Raw genomic sequence first — 15,748 nt, 5'->3', positions numbered from 1 at the left:
TCAGACTCTAGTAACTGGTTGTTCTGACCAGGATGTCAACAACATCACTTCAGACTCTAGTAACTGGTTGTTCTAACCAGGATGTCAACAACATCACTTCAGACTCTAGTAACTGGCTGTTCTGACCAGGATGTCAACAACATCCCTTCAGACTCTAGTAACTGGCTGTTCTGACCAGGATGTCAACAACATCACTTCAGACTCTAGTAACTGGCTGTTCTAACCAGGATGTCAACAACATCCCTTCAGACTCTAGTAACTGGCTGTTCTGACCAGGATGTCAACAACATCCCTTCAGACTCTAGTAACTGGTTGTTCTAACCAGGATGTCAACAACATCACTTCAGACTCTAGTAACTGGCTGTTCTGACCAGGATGTCAACAACATCCCTTCAGACTCTAGTAACTGGCTGTTCTGACCAGGATGTCAACAACATCACTTCAGACTCTAGTAACTGGTTGTTCTGACCAGGATGTCAACAACATCACTTCAGACTCTAGGAACTGGCTGTTCTAACCAGGATGTCAACAACATCACTTCAGACTCTAGTAACTGGCTGTTCTAACCAGGATGTCAACAACATCACTTCAGACTCTAGTAACTGGCTGTTCTAACCAGGATGTCAACAACATCACTTCAGACTCTAGTAACTGGCTGTTCTAACCAGGATGTCAACAACATCACTTCAGACTCTAGTAACTGGCTGTTCTAACCAGGATGTCAACAACATCACTTCAGACTCTAGTAACTGGCTGTTCTGACCAGGATGTCAACAACATCACTTCAGACTCTAGTAACTGGTTGTTCTGACCAGGATGTCAACAACATCACTTCAGACTCTAGTAACTGGCTGTTCTGACCAGGATGTCAACAACATCCCTTCAGACTCTAGTAACTGGCTGTTCTAACCAGGATGTCAACAACATCACTTCAGACTCTAGTAACTGGCTGTTCTAACCAGGATGTCAACAACATCACTTCAGACTCAAAGCCTGTTGTTTCAAGTGCTGTGTTGTGCAGCATTCTAATAATGAGAGAGAGACAGCGATAGACAGAGCGAGAAAGACAGAAATAGAGACAGAAAGATCCAAGAAACAACAACCTGAGAGTAAAAATAATGTATTATCAATTGAGAAGTTCTCTGATAACCACTGCATTTTAAATATCTTATGATGTTTAGCTTTTTGGTTCGTTTTTCTTCAGTCCGAAGACAAAACTAGCAGTGAATCTCAGTATATTCTCATTCCTGCTCTCCTCCCCTCCTGTTTTTGTGGTTATTTCTTAAGCATCTCACTCCTACCTTCAACCTCACACTACCCTCCTCCTCCTCCCTCTAATCCCTTTCCTCCTCCTCTCCTGTTGTAATGGTTTGTGGTTCACTTTATAGTCACTCTGTAAACACTATATTGTGGTGTTCCAGACCCAGGCTATTAGCATCACACCTCTAGAAACACAGCCCGGCAGGGTATTCCAGACCCAGGCTATTAGCATCACACCTCTAGAAACACAGCCCGGCAGGGTGTTCCAGACCCAGGCTATTAGCATCACACCTCTAGAAACACAGCCTGGCAGGGTGTTCCAGACCCAGGCTATTAGCATCACACCTCTAGAAACACAGCCCGGCAGGGTGTTCCAGACCCAGGCTATTAGCATCACACCTCTAGAAACACAGCCTGGCAGGGTGTCCCAGACCCAGGCTATTAGCATCACACCTCTAGAAACACAGCCCGGCAGGGTGTTCCAGACCCAGGCTATTAGCATCACACCTCTAGAAACACAGCCTGGTAGGGTGTTCCAGACCCAGGCTATTAGCATCACACCTCTAGAAACACAGCCCGGCAGGGTGTTCCAGACCCAGGCTATTAGTATCACACCTCTAGAAACACAGCCTGGCAGGGTGTCCCAGACCCAGGCTATTAGCATCACACCTCTAGAAACACAGCCCGGCAGGGTGTTCCAGACCCAGGCTATTAGCATCACACCTCTAGAAACACAGCCCGGCAGGCTGTTCCAGACCAAGGCTATTAGCATCACACCTCTAGAAACACAGCCTGGCAGGCTGTTCCAGACCCAGGCTATTAGCATCACACCTCTAGAAACACAGCCTGGCAGGGTGTCCCAGACCCAGGCTATTAGTATCACACCTCTAGAAACACAGCCTGGCAGGGTGTCCCAGACCCAGGCTATTAGCATCACACCTCTAGAAACACAGCCCGGCAGGGTGTTCCAGACCCAGGCTATTAGCATCACACCTCTAGAAACACAGCCCGGCAGGGTGTTCCAGACCCAGGCTATTAGCATCACAACTCTAGAAACACAGCCTGGCAGGGTGTTCCAGACCCAGGCTATTAGCATCACACCTCTAGAAACACAGCCTGGCAGGGTGTTCCAGACCCAGGCTATTAGCATCACACCTCTAGAAACACAGCCTGGCAGGGTGTTCCAGACCCAGGCTATTAGCATCACACCTCTAGAAACACAGCCCGGCAGGGTGTTCCAGACCCAGGCTATTAGCATCACACCTCTAGAAACACAGCCCGGCAGGGTGTTCCAGACCCAGGCTATTAGCATCACACCTCTAGAAACACAGCCCGGCAGGGTGTTCCAGACCCAGGCTATTAGCATCACACCTCTAGAAACACAGCCTGGCAGGGTGTTCCTACTGTCTCACCACTTGGTATAATATCATACCATCTCCAGCAACACAACAAGTCAACTGTTAGCAGCAGGTAACTTCTTAGCAACTGTTAAACTATTAGTGACTGTTAGCAGAGATCTGTTTGTTTGTACTTCATTAGCCAACTCATCCCAAACATCACAATTCAGATCTGGCAAAGAAACAGGAGAAATAAACTGTTCTCCACAGACAGCCTCATAGCATTGTATATCCATTTTGAGATGTTGATAATGTTGACAGAACGTGGCTCTCTGATTATGAAGCCCATACTGTGTAACGTTAACTTACAGCTCTACAAATAAACAGCAATGTTAAAGACTGGTTTACTTCCTCTACATCCTTACCTCCTACAATCCCCCATTCACATCATGACATCACAACAAAGTGCTGAGATGGGAAGAAAACACACATAACATGAACAACCTCCCTCTGTATAGCGGGGATGGACGGAGGGAGGGAGGGAGGGAGGGCGGGCATGCAGGACCAGGCTTGTCTGCTATTATAGGCACAGCGATGTGAAGGACTGTTACCTGCTCAGTGAAGAGGAAGGAGCTCTCAGGCAGATAAAAGAGAGGGAGATGGGAGAGAAAGAGAGAGAGGGAAAGACAAAGACAGAAAGCGAGAGGGGGGGGGGGGGGGGGGGGGAATCGGGAACGAGAGAGAAAGAGAGGGAGAGAGGAGAAAACAGAAAGAGAGACAAGGGGTACTGTTATATAACTGACTCTACAGAGTGACTCATCATCATCATCATCATAAGCATGTGAGGGACCAACAGAGAGACAGAGGGGCGCTCTGGACCTCCCTCCTCCTCTCCTTTCTTCCTCTCCTTTCTTCATCCTCCTCTTTATCCCTGCGTGAGAGCATGAGTCTACATCTGCACTTTCAACATGATTCTGTCCCTCCCTGACATATATAATTGCAGGGTAGAACAATGACGTTTCTATTTAATCAAACTAATTATCTTAAAGGGGTAGGTCAGCTGGCAACAGCCAGTGAGAAGTAGGTTACAAGGCTCTTTCGGTGTGACCATTTTACTCACATAGAAATATTTTGCTGTGCGACCTGGAATTGTTATTAAGGAGTACCAGTGTACACAGAATAATTAAGGATTCTAGCTTTAATACCACCTAAAATATGTTTTCTTTGTGCCCCTATATTCCTTTGTGTGTGCCTACGTCTTTTAACTTAGCCACACACGTGCTCCTTTAAAAAAAGGTCAGTGTCGAGCCCTGAGGTTTGAAATGAAAGCAGAGGTGTTTTTGTGTTGGTTACGGCTGACATAGCACTAGCGTCAGAATTACCTGCTTTGAAATGACTATGACTGCACAGCATAGTGTAGTTGTACAGTATCATTTAGGGTTAATTTCTTTATCTGGGACCAGGCACAACATAACACACGGTAGGTACTGCACCTGAGTCAGCATAGGTGCATAGCTAACGCTGTATCAGCAGTCCAGATTATGTTTATGGTACATTAAGTTCAAGGTTGTTGTCCCCTCCATCTCGTCTCAGATACACCTTATTGAGCACCCTTCCTGTCTGTGGCTCCATACCAAATTGCAACCTACATAGTGCACTACTTTTGACCAGAGCCCTGGTCTATATAGGGAATAGGGTTTGGACGCAGGTGTATTCTATCTCCTAGGCTAGACCACAGCAGGAGCATGCTATATCCTTTCAGACTGCTACTCATCAGCTTCAGGGAAGCCTGGTCTCCTACCAACCTTTCTGATTGGAATCTGGGCTTCCTTACCATTTCCTATAGACTCCCCCTCATCTTTCACTACCTCCACCCACCTCCCCTTCACTACCTACACCCACCTCCCCCCACCCACCTCCCCTTCACAACCTCCACCCATCTCTCCTTCACAACCTCCACCCACCCACCTCTCCTTCACAACCTCCACCCACCCACCTCTCCTTCACTACCTCCACCCACCCACCTCTCCTTCACTACCTCCACCCACCTCTCCTTCACTACCTCCACCCACCTCTCCTGCACTACCTCCCCCCACCCATCTCTCCTTCACAACCTCCACCCACCCACCCACCTCTCCTTCACTATCTCCACCCACCCACCTCTCCTTCACCATCTCCACCCATCCACCTCTCCTTCACAACCTCCACCCACCTCCCCTTCACTCCCTCCACCCACCTCTCCTTCACTATCTCCACCCACCCACCTCTCCTTCACTATATCCACCCACCCACCTCTCCGTCACTCCCTCCACCCACCTCTCCTTCACTATCTCCACCCACCCACCTCTCCTTCACTATATCCACCCACCCACCTCTCCGTCACTACCTCCACCCACCCACCTCTCCTGCACTACCTCCCCCCACCCATCTCTCCTTAACAACCTCCACCCACCCACCTCTCCTTCACTACCTCCACCCACCTCTCCTTCACTCCCTCCACCCACCTTTCCCCTTCACTCCCTCCACCCACCTCTCCTTCACTCCCTCCACCCACCTCTCCTTCACTCCCTCCACCCACCTCCCCTTCACTCCCTCCACCCATCTCCCCTTCACTATCACCACCCACCCACCTCTCCTGCACTACCTCCACCCACCTCTCCTTCACTCCCTCCACCCACCTCTCCTTCACTCCCTCCACCCAGCTCTCCTTCACTACCTCCACTCACCTCTCCTTCACAACACAACCTCCACCCACCGCTCCTTCACTCCCTCTATCGTTCACTACCTCCATCTGTAATAATGCTTCCCCTCCCTCTGGTTCATTCCTAAAGGACATAGTCATAATGGTTCCATCCCTTAAGGTGTAGGGTGCCATTTGGGATGCAGCCCTTGACTCTCCTGTGACTCAATTATCCTTTTTAAAACAGCCTGTGTCAAATGAACTAGTTATTGTGAAAAACAGCCTGTGTTAAAAGGACTAGATATTGTGAAAAACAGCCTGTGTTAAAGAACTAGTTATGGTGAAAAGCAGCCTGTGTTAAAAGGACTAGTTACTGTGAAAAACAGCCTGTATTAAAGGACTAGTTACTGTGAAAAACAGCCTGTATTAAAGGACTAGTTATGGTTAAAAAAACAGCAAGTGTTAAAGGACTAGTTATTGTGAAAACAGCCTGTATTACAGGACTTGTTATTGTGAAAAACAGCCAGTATTAAAGGACTAGTTATGGTTAAAAACAGCCCGTGTTAAAGGACTAGTTATTGTGAAAAACAGCCTGTGTTAAAGGACTAGTTATTGTGAAAACAGCCTGTGTTAAATGAAGTAGTTATGGTAAAAAAAACAGCCTGTGTTAAAAGGACTAGTTAATGTGAAAACAGCCTGTGTTAAAGGACTAGTTATGGTGAAAAACAGCCTGTGCTAAATGAACTAGTTATGGTGAAAAACAGCCTGTGTTAAAAGACTAGTTATTGTGAAAACAGCCTGTGTTAAAGGACTAGTTATTGTGAAAAACAGCCTGTGTTAAAAGGACTAGTTATTGTGAAAACCAGCCTGTGTTAAAGGACTAGTTATGGTGAAAAACAGCCTGTGTTAAAGGACTAGTTATTGTGAAAAACATCCTGTGTTAAACGACTAGTTATTGTGAAAACAGCCTGTGTTAAAGGACTAGTTATTGTGACAAACAGCCTGTGTTAAAGGACTAGTTATGGTAAAAAACAGCCTGTGTTAAAAGGACTAGTTATTGTGAAAAACAGCCTGTGTTGAAGGACTAGTTATTGTGAAAAACAGCCTGTGTTAAAGGACTAGTTATTGTGAAAACAGCCTGTATTACAGGACTAGTTATTGTGAAAAACAGCCCGTGTTAAAAGGACTAGTTATGGTGAAAAACAGCCTGTGCTAAATTAACTAGTTATGGTGAAAAACAGCCTGTGTTAAAATACTAGTTATTGGGAAAACAGCCTGTGTTAAAGGACTAGTTATGGTAAAAAAACAGCCTGTGTTAAAGGACTAGTTATGGTGATAACAGCCTGTGCTAAATTAACTAGTTACTGTGAAAAACAGCCTGTATTAAAGGACTAGTTACTGTGAAAAACAGCCTGTATTAAAGGACTAGTTATGGTTAAAAAAACAGCAAGTGTTAAAGGACTAGTTATTGTGAAAACAGCCTGTATTACAGGACTAGTTATTGTGAAAAACAGCCAGTATTAAAGGACTAGTTATGGTTAAAAACAGCCTGTGTTAAAGGACTAGTTATTGTGAAAAACAGCCTGTGTTAAAGGACTAGTTATTGTGAAAACAGCCTGTGTTAAATGAAGTAGTTATGGTAAAAAAAAACAGCCTGTGTTAAAAGGACTAGTTATTGTGAAAACAGCCTGTGTTAAAGGACTAGTTATTGTGAAAAACAGCCTGTGTTAAAAGACTAGTTATTGTGAAAACAGCCTGTGTTAAAGGACTAGTTATGGTGAAAAACGGCCTGTGTTAAAGGACTAGTTATTGTGAAAAACATCCTGTGTTAAACGACTAGTTATTGTGAAAACAGCCTGTATTAAAGGACTAGTTATTGTGAAAAACAGACTGTGTTAAAAGGACTAGTTATTGTGAAAACAGCCTGTGTTAAAGGACTAGTTATGGTAAAAAACAGCCTGTGTTAAAAGGACTAGTTATTGTGAAAAACAGCCTGTGTTGAAGGACTAGTTATTGTGAAAAACAGCCTGTGTTAAAGGACTAGTTATTGTGAAAAACAGCCTGTGTTATATGACTAGTTATTGTGAAAAACAGCCTGTGTTATATGACTAGTTATGGTAAAAAACAGCCTGTGCTAAATTAACTAGTTATGGTGAAAAACAGCCTGTGTTAAAGGACTAGTTATTGTGAAAACAGCCTGTATTACAGGACTAGTTATTGTGAAAAACAGCCCGTGTTAAAAGGACTAGTTATGGTGAAAAACAGCCTGTGCTAAATTAACTAGTTATGGTGAAAAACAGCCTGTGTTAAAATACTAGTTATTGGGAAAACAGCCTGTGTTAAAGGACTAGTTATGGTAAAAAAAAACAGCCTGTGTTAAAAGGACTAGTTATGGTGATAACAGCCTGTGTTAAAGGACTAGTTATGGTAAAAAAAAAACAGCCTGTGTTAAGAGACTAGTTATTGTGAAAACAGCCTGTGTTAAAGGACTAGTTATTGTGAAAAACAGCCTGTGTTAAAAGGACTAGTTATTGTGAAAACCAGCCTGTGTTAAAGGACTAGTTATTGTGAAAAACAGCCTGTGTTAAAGGACTAGTTATTGTGAAAAACAGCCTGTGTTATATGACTAGTTATTGTGAAAAACAGCCTGTGTTATATGACTAGTTATGGTAAAAAACAGCCTGTGTTAAAGGACTAGTTATTGTGAAAACAGCCTGTATTACAGGACTAGTTATTGTGAAAAACAGCCCGTGTTAAAAGGACTAGTTATGGTGAAAAACAGCCTGTGCTAAATTAACTAGTTATGGTGAAAAACAGCCTGTGTTAAAATACTAGTTCTTGGGAAAACAGCCTGTGTTAAAGGACTAGTTATGGTAAAAAAACAGCCTGTGTTAAAAGGACTAGTTATGGTGATAACAGCCTGTGTTAAAGGACTAGTTATGGTAAAAAAAACAGCCTGTGTTAAAAGACTAGTTATTGTGAAAACAGCCTGTGTTAAAGGACTAGTTATTGTGAAAAACAGCCTGTGTTAAAAGGACTAGTTATTGTGAAAACCAGCCTGTGTTAAAGGACTAGTTATTGTGAAAAACAGCCTGTGTTATAGGACTAGTTATTGTGAAAACAGCCTGTGTTAAAGGACTAGTTATGGAGAAAAAAAAAACAGCCTGTGTTAAAGGACTAGTTATTGTGAAAAACAGCCTGTGTTAAAGGACTAGTTATGGTAAAAAACAGCCTGTGTTAAAAGGACTAGTTATTGTGAAAAACAACCTGTGTTATAGGACTAGTTATTGTGAAAACAGCCTGTGTTAACGGACTAGTTCTCTCTCTAACCCTGGCATTCCACAGAGATCTTGAGACAATAGAGAGACAGTTGATGGGGGAATTCCAAAGAGGAAGAATATAACAAAAATAACCAGATGTAGGAAGCAAGCACAAAGTCAACACCAAGACACTGAGCCACAGAGTAAATGGCTTGAAGCTTCATCCAAATCCTCTACGCTGTCCTGAACACAAACACACCTGAGGACTCACCTGTTGTGACAGGTGTCTGCCAGTTCTCTCTGAGTTTCTCTTCACGCGCTGTGAGGTCACACCTGAGCGGTGAGAGGAGCTGTGGTTGGGAGGGGGGGCAGAGGGTTGGGACAGCTGGCTCTGTTGAACCTGATGGTTCAGGCTGTTGAGAGCACTGACGCTGGGTGGCTGCCCCCGCCCCTGAGTCGGCTGGTACACACTGTTGATATTAGCAGGTTGTGGTGCCTGGGTTGATTGGTACAGACCACTGATTTTAGAAGGTTGTGTCTGGTTGGACTGGTACAGGGTGCTGCTGTTAGCTTGTTGCTGTTTCCCCTGGGTGGTGCTGAGAGCAGAAATATTGGGGGTCTTCGTGGGGCTCTGGGTCGCCCCGAAGAAGGTTGCCCGGTCGGGGTTTGTTGAGTCACCGGTCCCGCTGTTGCTAACTCCACTCTCACTCCCGATCCCTGGGCGAGATTCAGCCGAGGAGTCACTCCCCTTCCAAGTCTTTTCCTCCAGAAGCTTGGCTGCTGCCTCTGTGAATGGCTGGGAGAGAAAGAAACACATTACAGGATCAGAGTGAGAGAACAGAGGAGAGAGAGACAGAGAGACAGAGAGAGAGAGAGAGAGAGAGAGCAAGAGAGACAGAGAGACAGAGAGAGAGACAGAGAGCAAGAGAGACCGAGAGAGCGAGACCGAGAGAGAGAGAGAGAGCATAAATAGAGAACCCACTCACTCCTAATCTCCCAGTGAAAATAAAAAAGTGTTGATCACAAACAGAGAGGAAATTTTTCTTCCTCCCTCCTCCTTCTTCCTCCCTCCTCCTTCTCCCTCTCTCAGCCTCTTTACCTGCCATCCCATGGATCCTCACTGTGGTCTTCTCTGATCTGTGACGCAGCTGTTTTAAAGAGGCCTGTACTCTCATTCCACTGTGGTCTTCTCTGATCTGTGACGCAGCTGTTTTAAAGAGGCCTGTACTCTCATTCCACTGTGGTCTTCTCTGATCTGTGACGCAGCTGTTTTAAAGAGGCCTGTACTCTCTCACTCCCCAGCTCTCATCCTGCACTTGTTGGCTAGGCTCTAGGCTCTCTAGGCTCTAGGCAGTCAGGCAGGCAGAAAAGCACCAGTTGAGATAGGCAGTCAGTCGTGAGGTTAAGAGGAGCAGGAGGCAGAGTGGAGCAGAGTGATGCTGCTAAACAGGCAGAGCAGACGGGAAGGAAGGAAGGGAGGGAGGCAGGTAGACAGACAGGCAGAGAGGCAGGAAGACAGGCAGACAGTGCTAATGCTCTCACTCCCTACAGTGATGTGCTGTTATGCCATCCAAGCACAGAAAGCATTAATGTGTCCTTACGCTTCACTGCCTGACACGGGAGTAGAGGAGAGGACGCAGGCTCAGAGACAGAGAGGAGAGGAAGAGGTAGAGGATAAAAGAAGGGTAGAGAGGAGGAGAGAACATAACAGGAAAACAGAGGGATAAATATGAAAGGCTAAAAGTGCAAAGAAGAGTGGAAGGTCAGAGAGGAGAAGACAGAAGAGTGGAAGGTCAGAGAGGAGAAGACGGAAGAGTGGAAGGTCGGAGAGGAGAAGACAGAAGAGTGGAAGGTCGGAGAGGAGAAGACAGAAGAGTGGAAGGTCGGAGAGGAGAAGACAGAAGAGTGGAAGGTCAGAGAGGAGAAGACAGAAGAATGGAAGGTCGGAGAGGAGAAGAGGAAAGAGTGGAAGGTCAGAGAGGAGAAGACAGAAGAGTGGAAGGTCGGAGAGGAGAAGAGGAAAGAGTGGAAGGTCAGAGAGGAGAAGACAGAAGAGTGGAAGGTCGGAGAGGAGAAGACGAAAGAGTGGAAGGTCGGAGAGGAGAAGACAGAAGAGTGGAACGTCGGAGAGGAGAAGAGGAAAGAGTGGAACGTCGAAGAGGAGAAGACAGAAGAGTGGAAAGTCAGAGAGGAGAAGATCGAAGAGTGGAAGGTCAGAGAGGAGAAGACAGAAGAGTGGAAGGTCGGAGAGGAGAAGACAGAAGAGTGGAAGGTCGGAGAGGAAAAGACAGAAGAGTGGAAGGCCGGAGAGGAGAAGAGGAAAGAGTGGAAGGTCGGAGAGGAGAAGACGAAAGAGTGGAAGGTCAGAGAGGAGAAGACAGAAGAGTGGAAGGTCGGAGAGGAGAAGACAAAAGATTGGAAGGTTGGAGAGGAGAAGACGAAAGAGTGGAAGGTCGGAGAGGAGAAGACAGAAGAGTGGAAGGTCGGAGAGGAGAAGACAGAAGAGTGGAAGGTCAGAGAGGAGAAGACAGAAGAGTGGAAGGTCGGAGAGGAGAAGACAGAAGAGTGGAACGTCGCAGAGGAGAAGACGAAAGAGTGGAAGGTCGGAGAGGAGAAGAGTGGAAAGTCAGAGAGGAGAAGATCGAAGAGTGGAAGGTCAGAGAGGAGAAGATCGAAGAGTGGAAGGTCAGAGAGGAGAAGACAGATGGGTGGAACGTCGCAGAGGAGAAGACGAAAGAGTGGAAGGTCGGAGAGGAGAAGACAGAAGAGTGGAAGGGTAAAAATAGAAAAGAAGAGAGTGGCAGATAGGAAATGAGGAAAGAGAAGAGGGCCCTGGGCAAAAGTAGTGCACTTTATTGGGATTTGGGCCAGACTCAGTAGGGAGAGTAGGATTAGCTCTATTCGCCTCAGTACACCACAATTCAGAAGGCAGGAGGCCTGACATTTAGGTATGAATCAAAGAGAGATTTCAGAGGAATCAAAGTACTGCCTCAGCACTGAGCCAGTATTAACCTCTATTACAAGATACCAACGCATAGGGTCCTGAGAGATGAGGTATCACAACGTTGATCATATCTAACACTATGGTATTCTCACTATACGATGGATGGATGGATGGATGGATGGATGGATGGATGGATGGATGGATGGATGGATGGATGGATGGATGGATGGATGGATGGATGGATGGATGGATGGAAGGAATAAAGAGGACTAACCTCAGTGAAATGGAGAGGAAAAATGCCAACTTTGTCTCCCAGCTTTCCTTCAATCCAGTTTTCATCTGCTCGTCTGATGACCGTGAGGACGTCTCCCTGGAATTCAGGATTAGAGTGAGAGAGAGAGAGGAGAGAGAGAAAGAGAAGGAGAGAGAGAGAGAGGAGAGAGAGAGAAAGAGAAGGAGAGAGAGACTGGGTGAGTAAGAGGCAGCACATCTAACGTGTTTAGAACAGAGAGAGAGCTACGCCTGCAGAAGGAACCACTCAGAGGAGCTCCCCACTCAATCCCTCCAACCTTCAACACAATCTGGCATCCACTCTGTCTGTAGGCCTCTCCTGTTCCCCTCTACGTACAGCCCCTCTCTCTCCCTGTCCTGTCCCTCTCTACGTACAGCCCCTCTCTCTCCCTCTCCTGTCCCTCTCTACGTACAGCCCCTCTCTCTCCCTCTCCTGTCCCCCTCTACGTACAGCCCCTCTCTCTCCCTCTCCTGTCCCCCTCTACGTACAGCCCCTCTCTCTCCCTCTCCTGTCCCCCTCTACGTACAGCCCCTCTCCTGTCCCTCTCCTGTTCCCCTCTACGTACAGCCCCTCTCTCTCCCTCTCCTGTCCCCCTCTACGTACAGCCCCTCTCTCTCTCTATCCTGTTCCCCTCTACGTACAGCCCCTCTCTCTCCCTCTCCTGTTCCCCTCTACGTACAGCCCCTCTCTCTCCCTCTCCTGTCCCTCTCTACGTACAGCCCCTCTCTCTCCCTCTCCTGTCCCTCTCTACGTACAGCCCCTCTCTCTCCCTCTCCTGTCCCTCTCTACGTACAGCCCCTCTCTCTCCCTCTCCTGTCCCCCTCTACGTACAGCCCCTCTCTCTCCCTCTCCTGTCCCTCTCTACGTACAGCCCCTCTCTTTCCCTCTCCTGTTCCCCTCTACGTACAGCCCCTCTCTCTCCCTCTCCTGTCCCTCTCTACGTACAGCCCCTCTCTCTCCCTCTCCCTCTCTACGTACAGCCCCTCTCTCTCCCTCTCCTGTCCCTCTCTACGTACAGCCCCTCTCTCTCCCTCTCCTGTCCCCCTCTACGTACAGCCCCTCTCTCTCCATCTCCTGTTCCCCTCTACGTACAGCCCCTCTCTCTCCCTCTACTGTCCCTCTCTACGTACAGCCCCTCTCTCTCCCTCTCCTGTTCCCCTCTATGTACAGCCCCTCTCTCTCCCTCTCCTGTCCCTCTCTATGTACAGCCCCTCTCTCTCCCTCTCCTGTCCCTCTCTACATACAGCCCCTCTCTCTCCCTCTCCTGTCCCTCTCTACGTACAGCCCCTCTCTCTCCCTCTCCTGTCCCCCTCTACGTACAGCCCCTCTCTCTCCCTCTCCTGTTCCCCTCTACGTACAGCCCCTCTCTCTCCCTCTCCTGTCCCTCTCTACGTACAGCCCCTCTCTCTATCCTGTCCCTCTCTACGTACAGCCCCTCTCTCTATCCTGTCCCTCTCTACGTACAGCCCCTCTCTCTATCCTGTCCCTCTCTATGTACAGCCCCTCTCTCTCCCCCTCTCGTGTTCCCCTCTACGTACAGACCCTCTCTCTCTATCCTGTTCCCCTCAACGTACAGTCTCTCTCGCTCTCTCCCTCTCTACGTACAACCTCTCTCTCTCCTGTCCCTCTCTGTGTACACAGTCCTTCTCTCTCTCTCCCTCAATTTAATTAAATTCAATTCAAGGGGCTTTATTGGCATGGGAGATACAGTTGAAGTCAGTTGAAGTTTACATACACTTAGGTTGGAGTCATTAAAACTCGTTTTTCAACCACTCCACAAATTTCTTGTTAACAAACTATAGTTTTGGCAAGTCGGTTAGGACATCTACTTTGTGCATGACACAAGTCATTTTTCCAACAATTGTTTACAGACAGATTATTTAACTTATAATTCACTGTATCACAATTCCAGTGGGTCAGAAGTTTACATACACTAAGTTGACTGTTCCTTGTCATGGCTTTAGAAGCTTCTGATAGGCTAATTGACATCATTTGAGTCAATTGGAGGTGTACCTGTGGATGTATTTCAAGCCCTACCTTCAAACTCAGTGCCTCTTTGCTTGACATCATGGGAAAATGTAAAGAAATCAGCCAAGACCTCAGAAAAAAAATTGTAGACCTCCACAAGTCTGGTTCATCCTTGGGAGCAATTTCCAAACGCCTGAAGGTACCATGTACATCTGTACAAACAATAGTACGCAAGTTTAAACACCATGGGACCACACAACCGTCATACAGCTCAGGAAGGAGACACGTTCTGTCTCCTAGAGATGAACGTACTTCGGTGCAAAAAGTTCAAATCAATCCCAGAACAACAGCAAAGGACCTTGTGAAGATGCTGGAGGAAACAGGTACAAAAGTATCTATATCCACAGTAAAACAAGTCCTATATCGACATAACCTGAAAGGCTGCTCAGCAAGGAAGAAGCCACTGCTCCAAAACCACCATAAAAAAGCCAGACTACGGTTTGCAACTGCACATGGGGACAAAGATTGTACTTTTTGGAGAAATGTCCTCTGGTCTGATGAAACAAAAATAGAACTGTTTGGCCATAATGACCATCGTTATGTTTGGAGGAAAAAGGGGGAGGCTTGCAAGCCAGAGAACACCATCCCAACCGTGAAGCACGGGGGTGGCAGCATCATGTTGTAAGGGTGCTTTGCTGCAGGAGGGACTGGTGCACTTCACAAAATAGATGGCATCATGAGGGAGGGAAATTATGTGGATATATTGAAGCAACATCTCAAGACATCATTCAGGAAGTTAAAGCTTGGTCGCAAATGGGTCTTCCAAATGGACAATGACCCCAAGCATACTTCCAAAGTTGTGGCAAAATGGCTTAAGGACAACAAAGTCAAGATATTGGAGTGGCCATCACAAAGCCCTGACCTCAATCCCATAGAAAATGTGTGGGCAGAACTGAAAAAGCGTGTGCGAGCAAGGAGGCCTACAAACCTGACTCAGTTACACCAGCTCTGTCAGGAGGAATGGGCCAAAATCCACCCAACTTATTGTGGGAAGCTTGTGGAAGGCTACCCAAAACGTTTGACCCAAGTTAAGCAATTTAAAGGCAATGCAGCCAAAAACGAATTGAGTGTATGTAAACTTCTGACCCATTGGGAATATGATGAAATAAATAAAAGCTGAAATAAATCACTCTCGATTATTATTCTGACATTTCACATTCTTAAAATAAAGTGGTGATCCTAACTGACCTACGACAGGGAATTTTTACCAGGATTAACTGTCAGGAATTGTGAAAAACTGAGTTCAAAATATTTGGCTAAGGTGTTACGATCGTTGTTGGAAGGATTGGACCAAGGTGCAGCGTGGTAGGCGTACATCTTACTTTATTAAAATGAACACCCAAAACAAATACAAACGAAACGTACCATTCAGTAGGGCTAACAGCACAGTACCAAAAACAAGATCCCACAAACTAAGGTGGAAAAAAGGCTGCCTAAGTATTATCCCCAATCAGAGACAACGATAGACAGCTGCCTCTGATTGGGGACCATACCCGGCAAACAAAGAAATAGAAAACTAGAATGCCCACCCAAATCACACCCTGACCTAACCAAATAGAGAAATAAAAAGGCTCTCTAAGATCAGGGCGTGACATAAGGTGTATGTAAACTTCCGACTTCAACTGTATATGTTTACATTGCCAAAGCAAGTGAAATAGATAAACAAATGTGAAATAAACAATAAAAAAAGTTATCAGTAAATATTACCCTCACACAAGTTGCAAAAGAATAAAGACATTTCAAATGTCATTATGTATATATACAGTGTTGTAATGATGTGCAAAAAGTACAAAATGGAAAATAAATAAACATAAATATAGGTTGTATTTACAATGGTGTTTGTTCTTCACTGGTTGACCTTTTCTTGTGGTAACAGGTCACACATCTTGCTGCTGTGATTGCACACTGTGGTATTTCACCCAATAGATATGGGAATTTATCAAAATC

General features: G+C 46.1%; 1 protein-coding gene across 2 annotated transcripts in view; it reads right to left on the bottom strand.

Annotated features, from left to right (window-relative positions):
- sh3rf2 (SH3 domain containing ring finger 2) overlaps positions 1 to 15,748 on the bottom strand; it is a 50,503-nt gene that overhangs the window by 22,131 nt on the left and 12,624 nt on the right. For both annotated transcript variants that reach the window (XM_014198673.3, XM_082975028.1), the window contains 2 exons: positions 11,756 to 11,851; positions 8,809 to 9,333 (listed from right to left, as the gene is read on the bottom strand). In XM_014198673.3, the coding sequence (XP_014054148.3) occupies positions 8,809 to 9,333; positions 11,756 to 11,851 (621 nt within the window). The remainder of the gene's footprint in view (positions 1 to 8,808; positions 9,334 to 11,755; positions 11,852 to 15,748) is intronic.

The sequence above is a fragment of the Salmo salar genome, chromosome 05, assembly GCF_965601325.2.
Source record: "Salmo salar chromosome 05, fSalSal1, whole genome shotgun sequence".
Lineage (NCBI taxonomy): Eukaryota > Metazoa > Chordata > Actinopteri > Salmoniformes > Salmonidae > Salmo > Salmo salar.
Note: the sequence above shows the minus strand (reverse complement) of the source record. Positions and strands in the feature narration are given on the sequence as shown.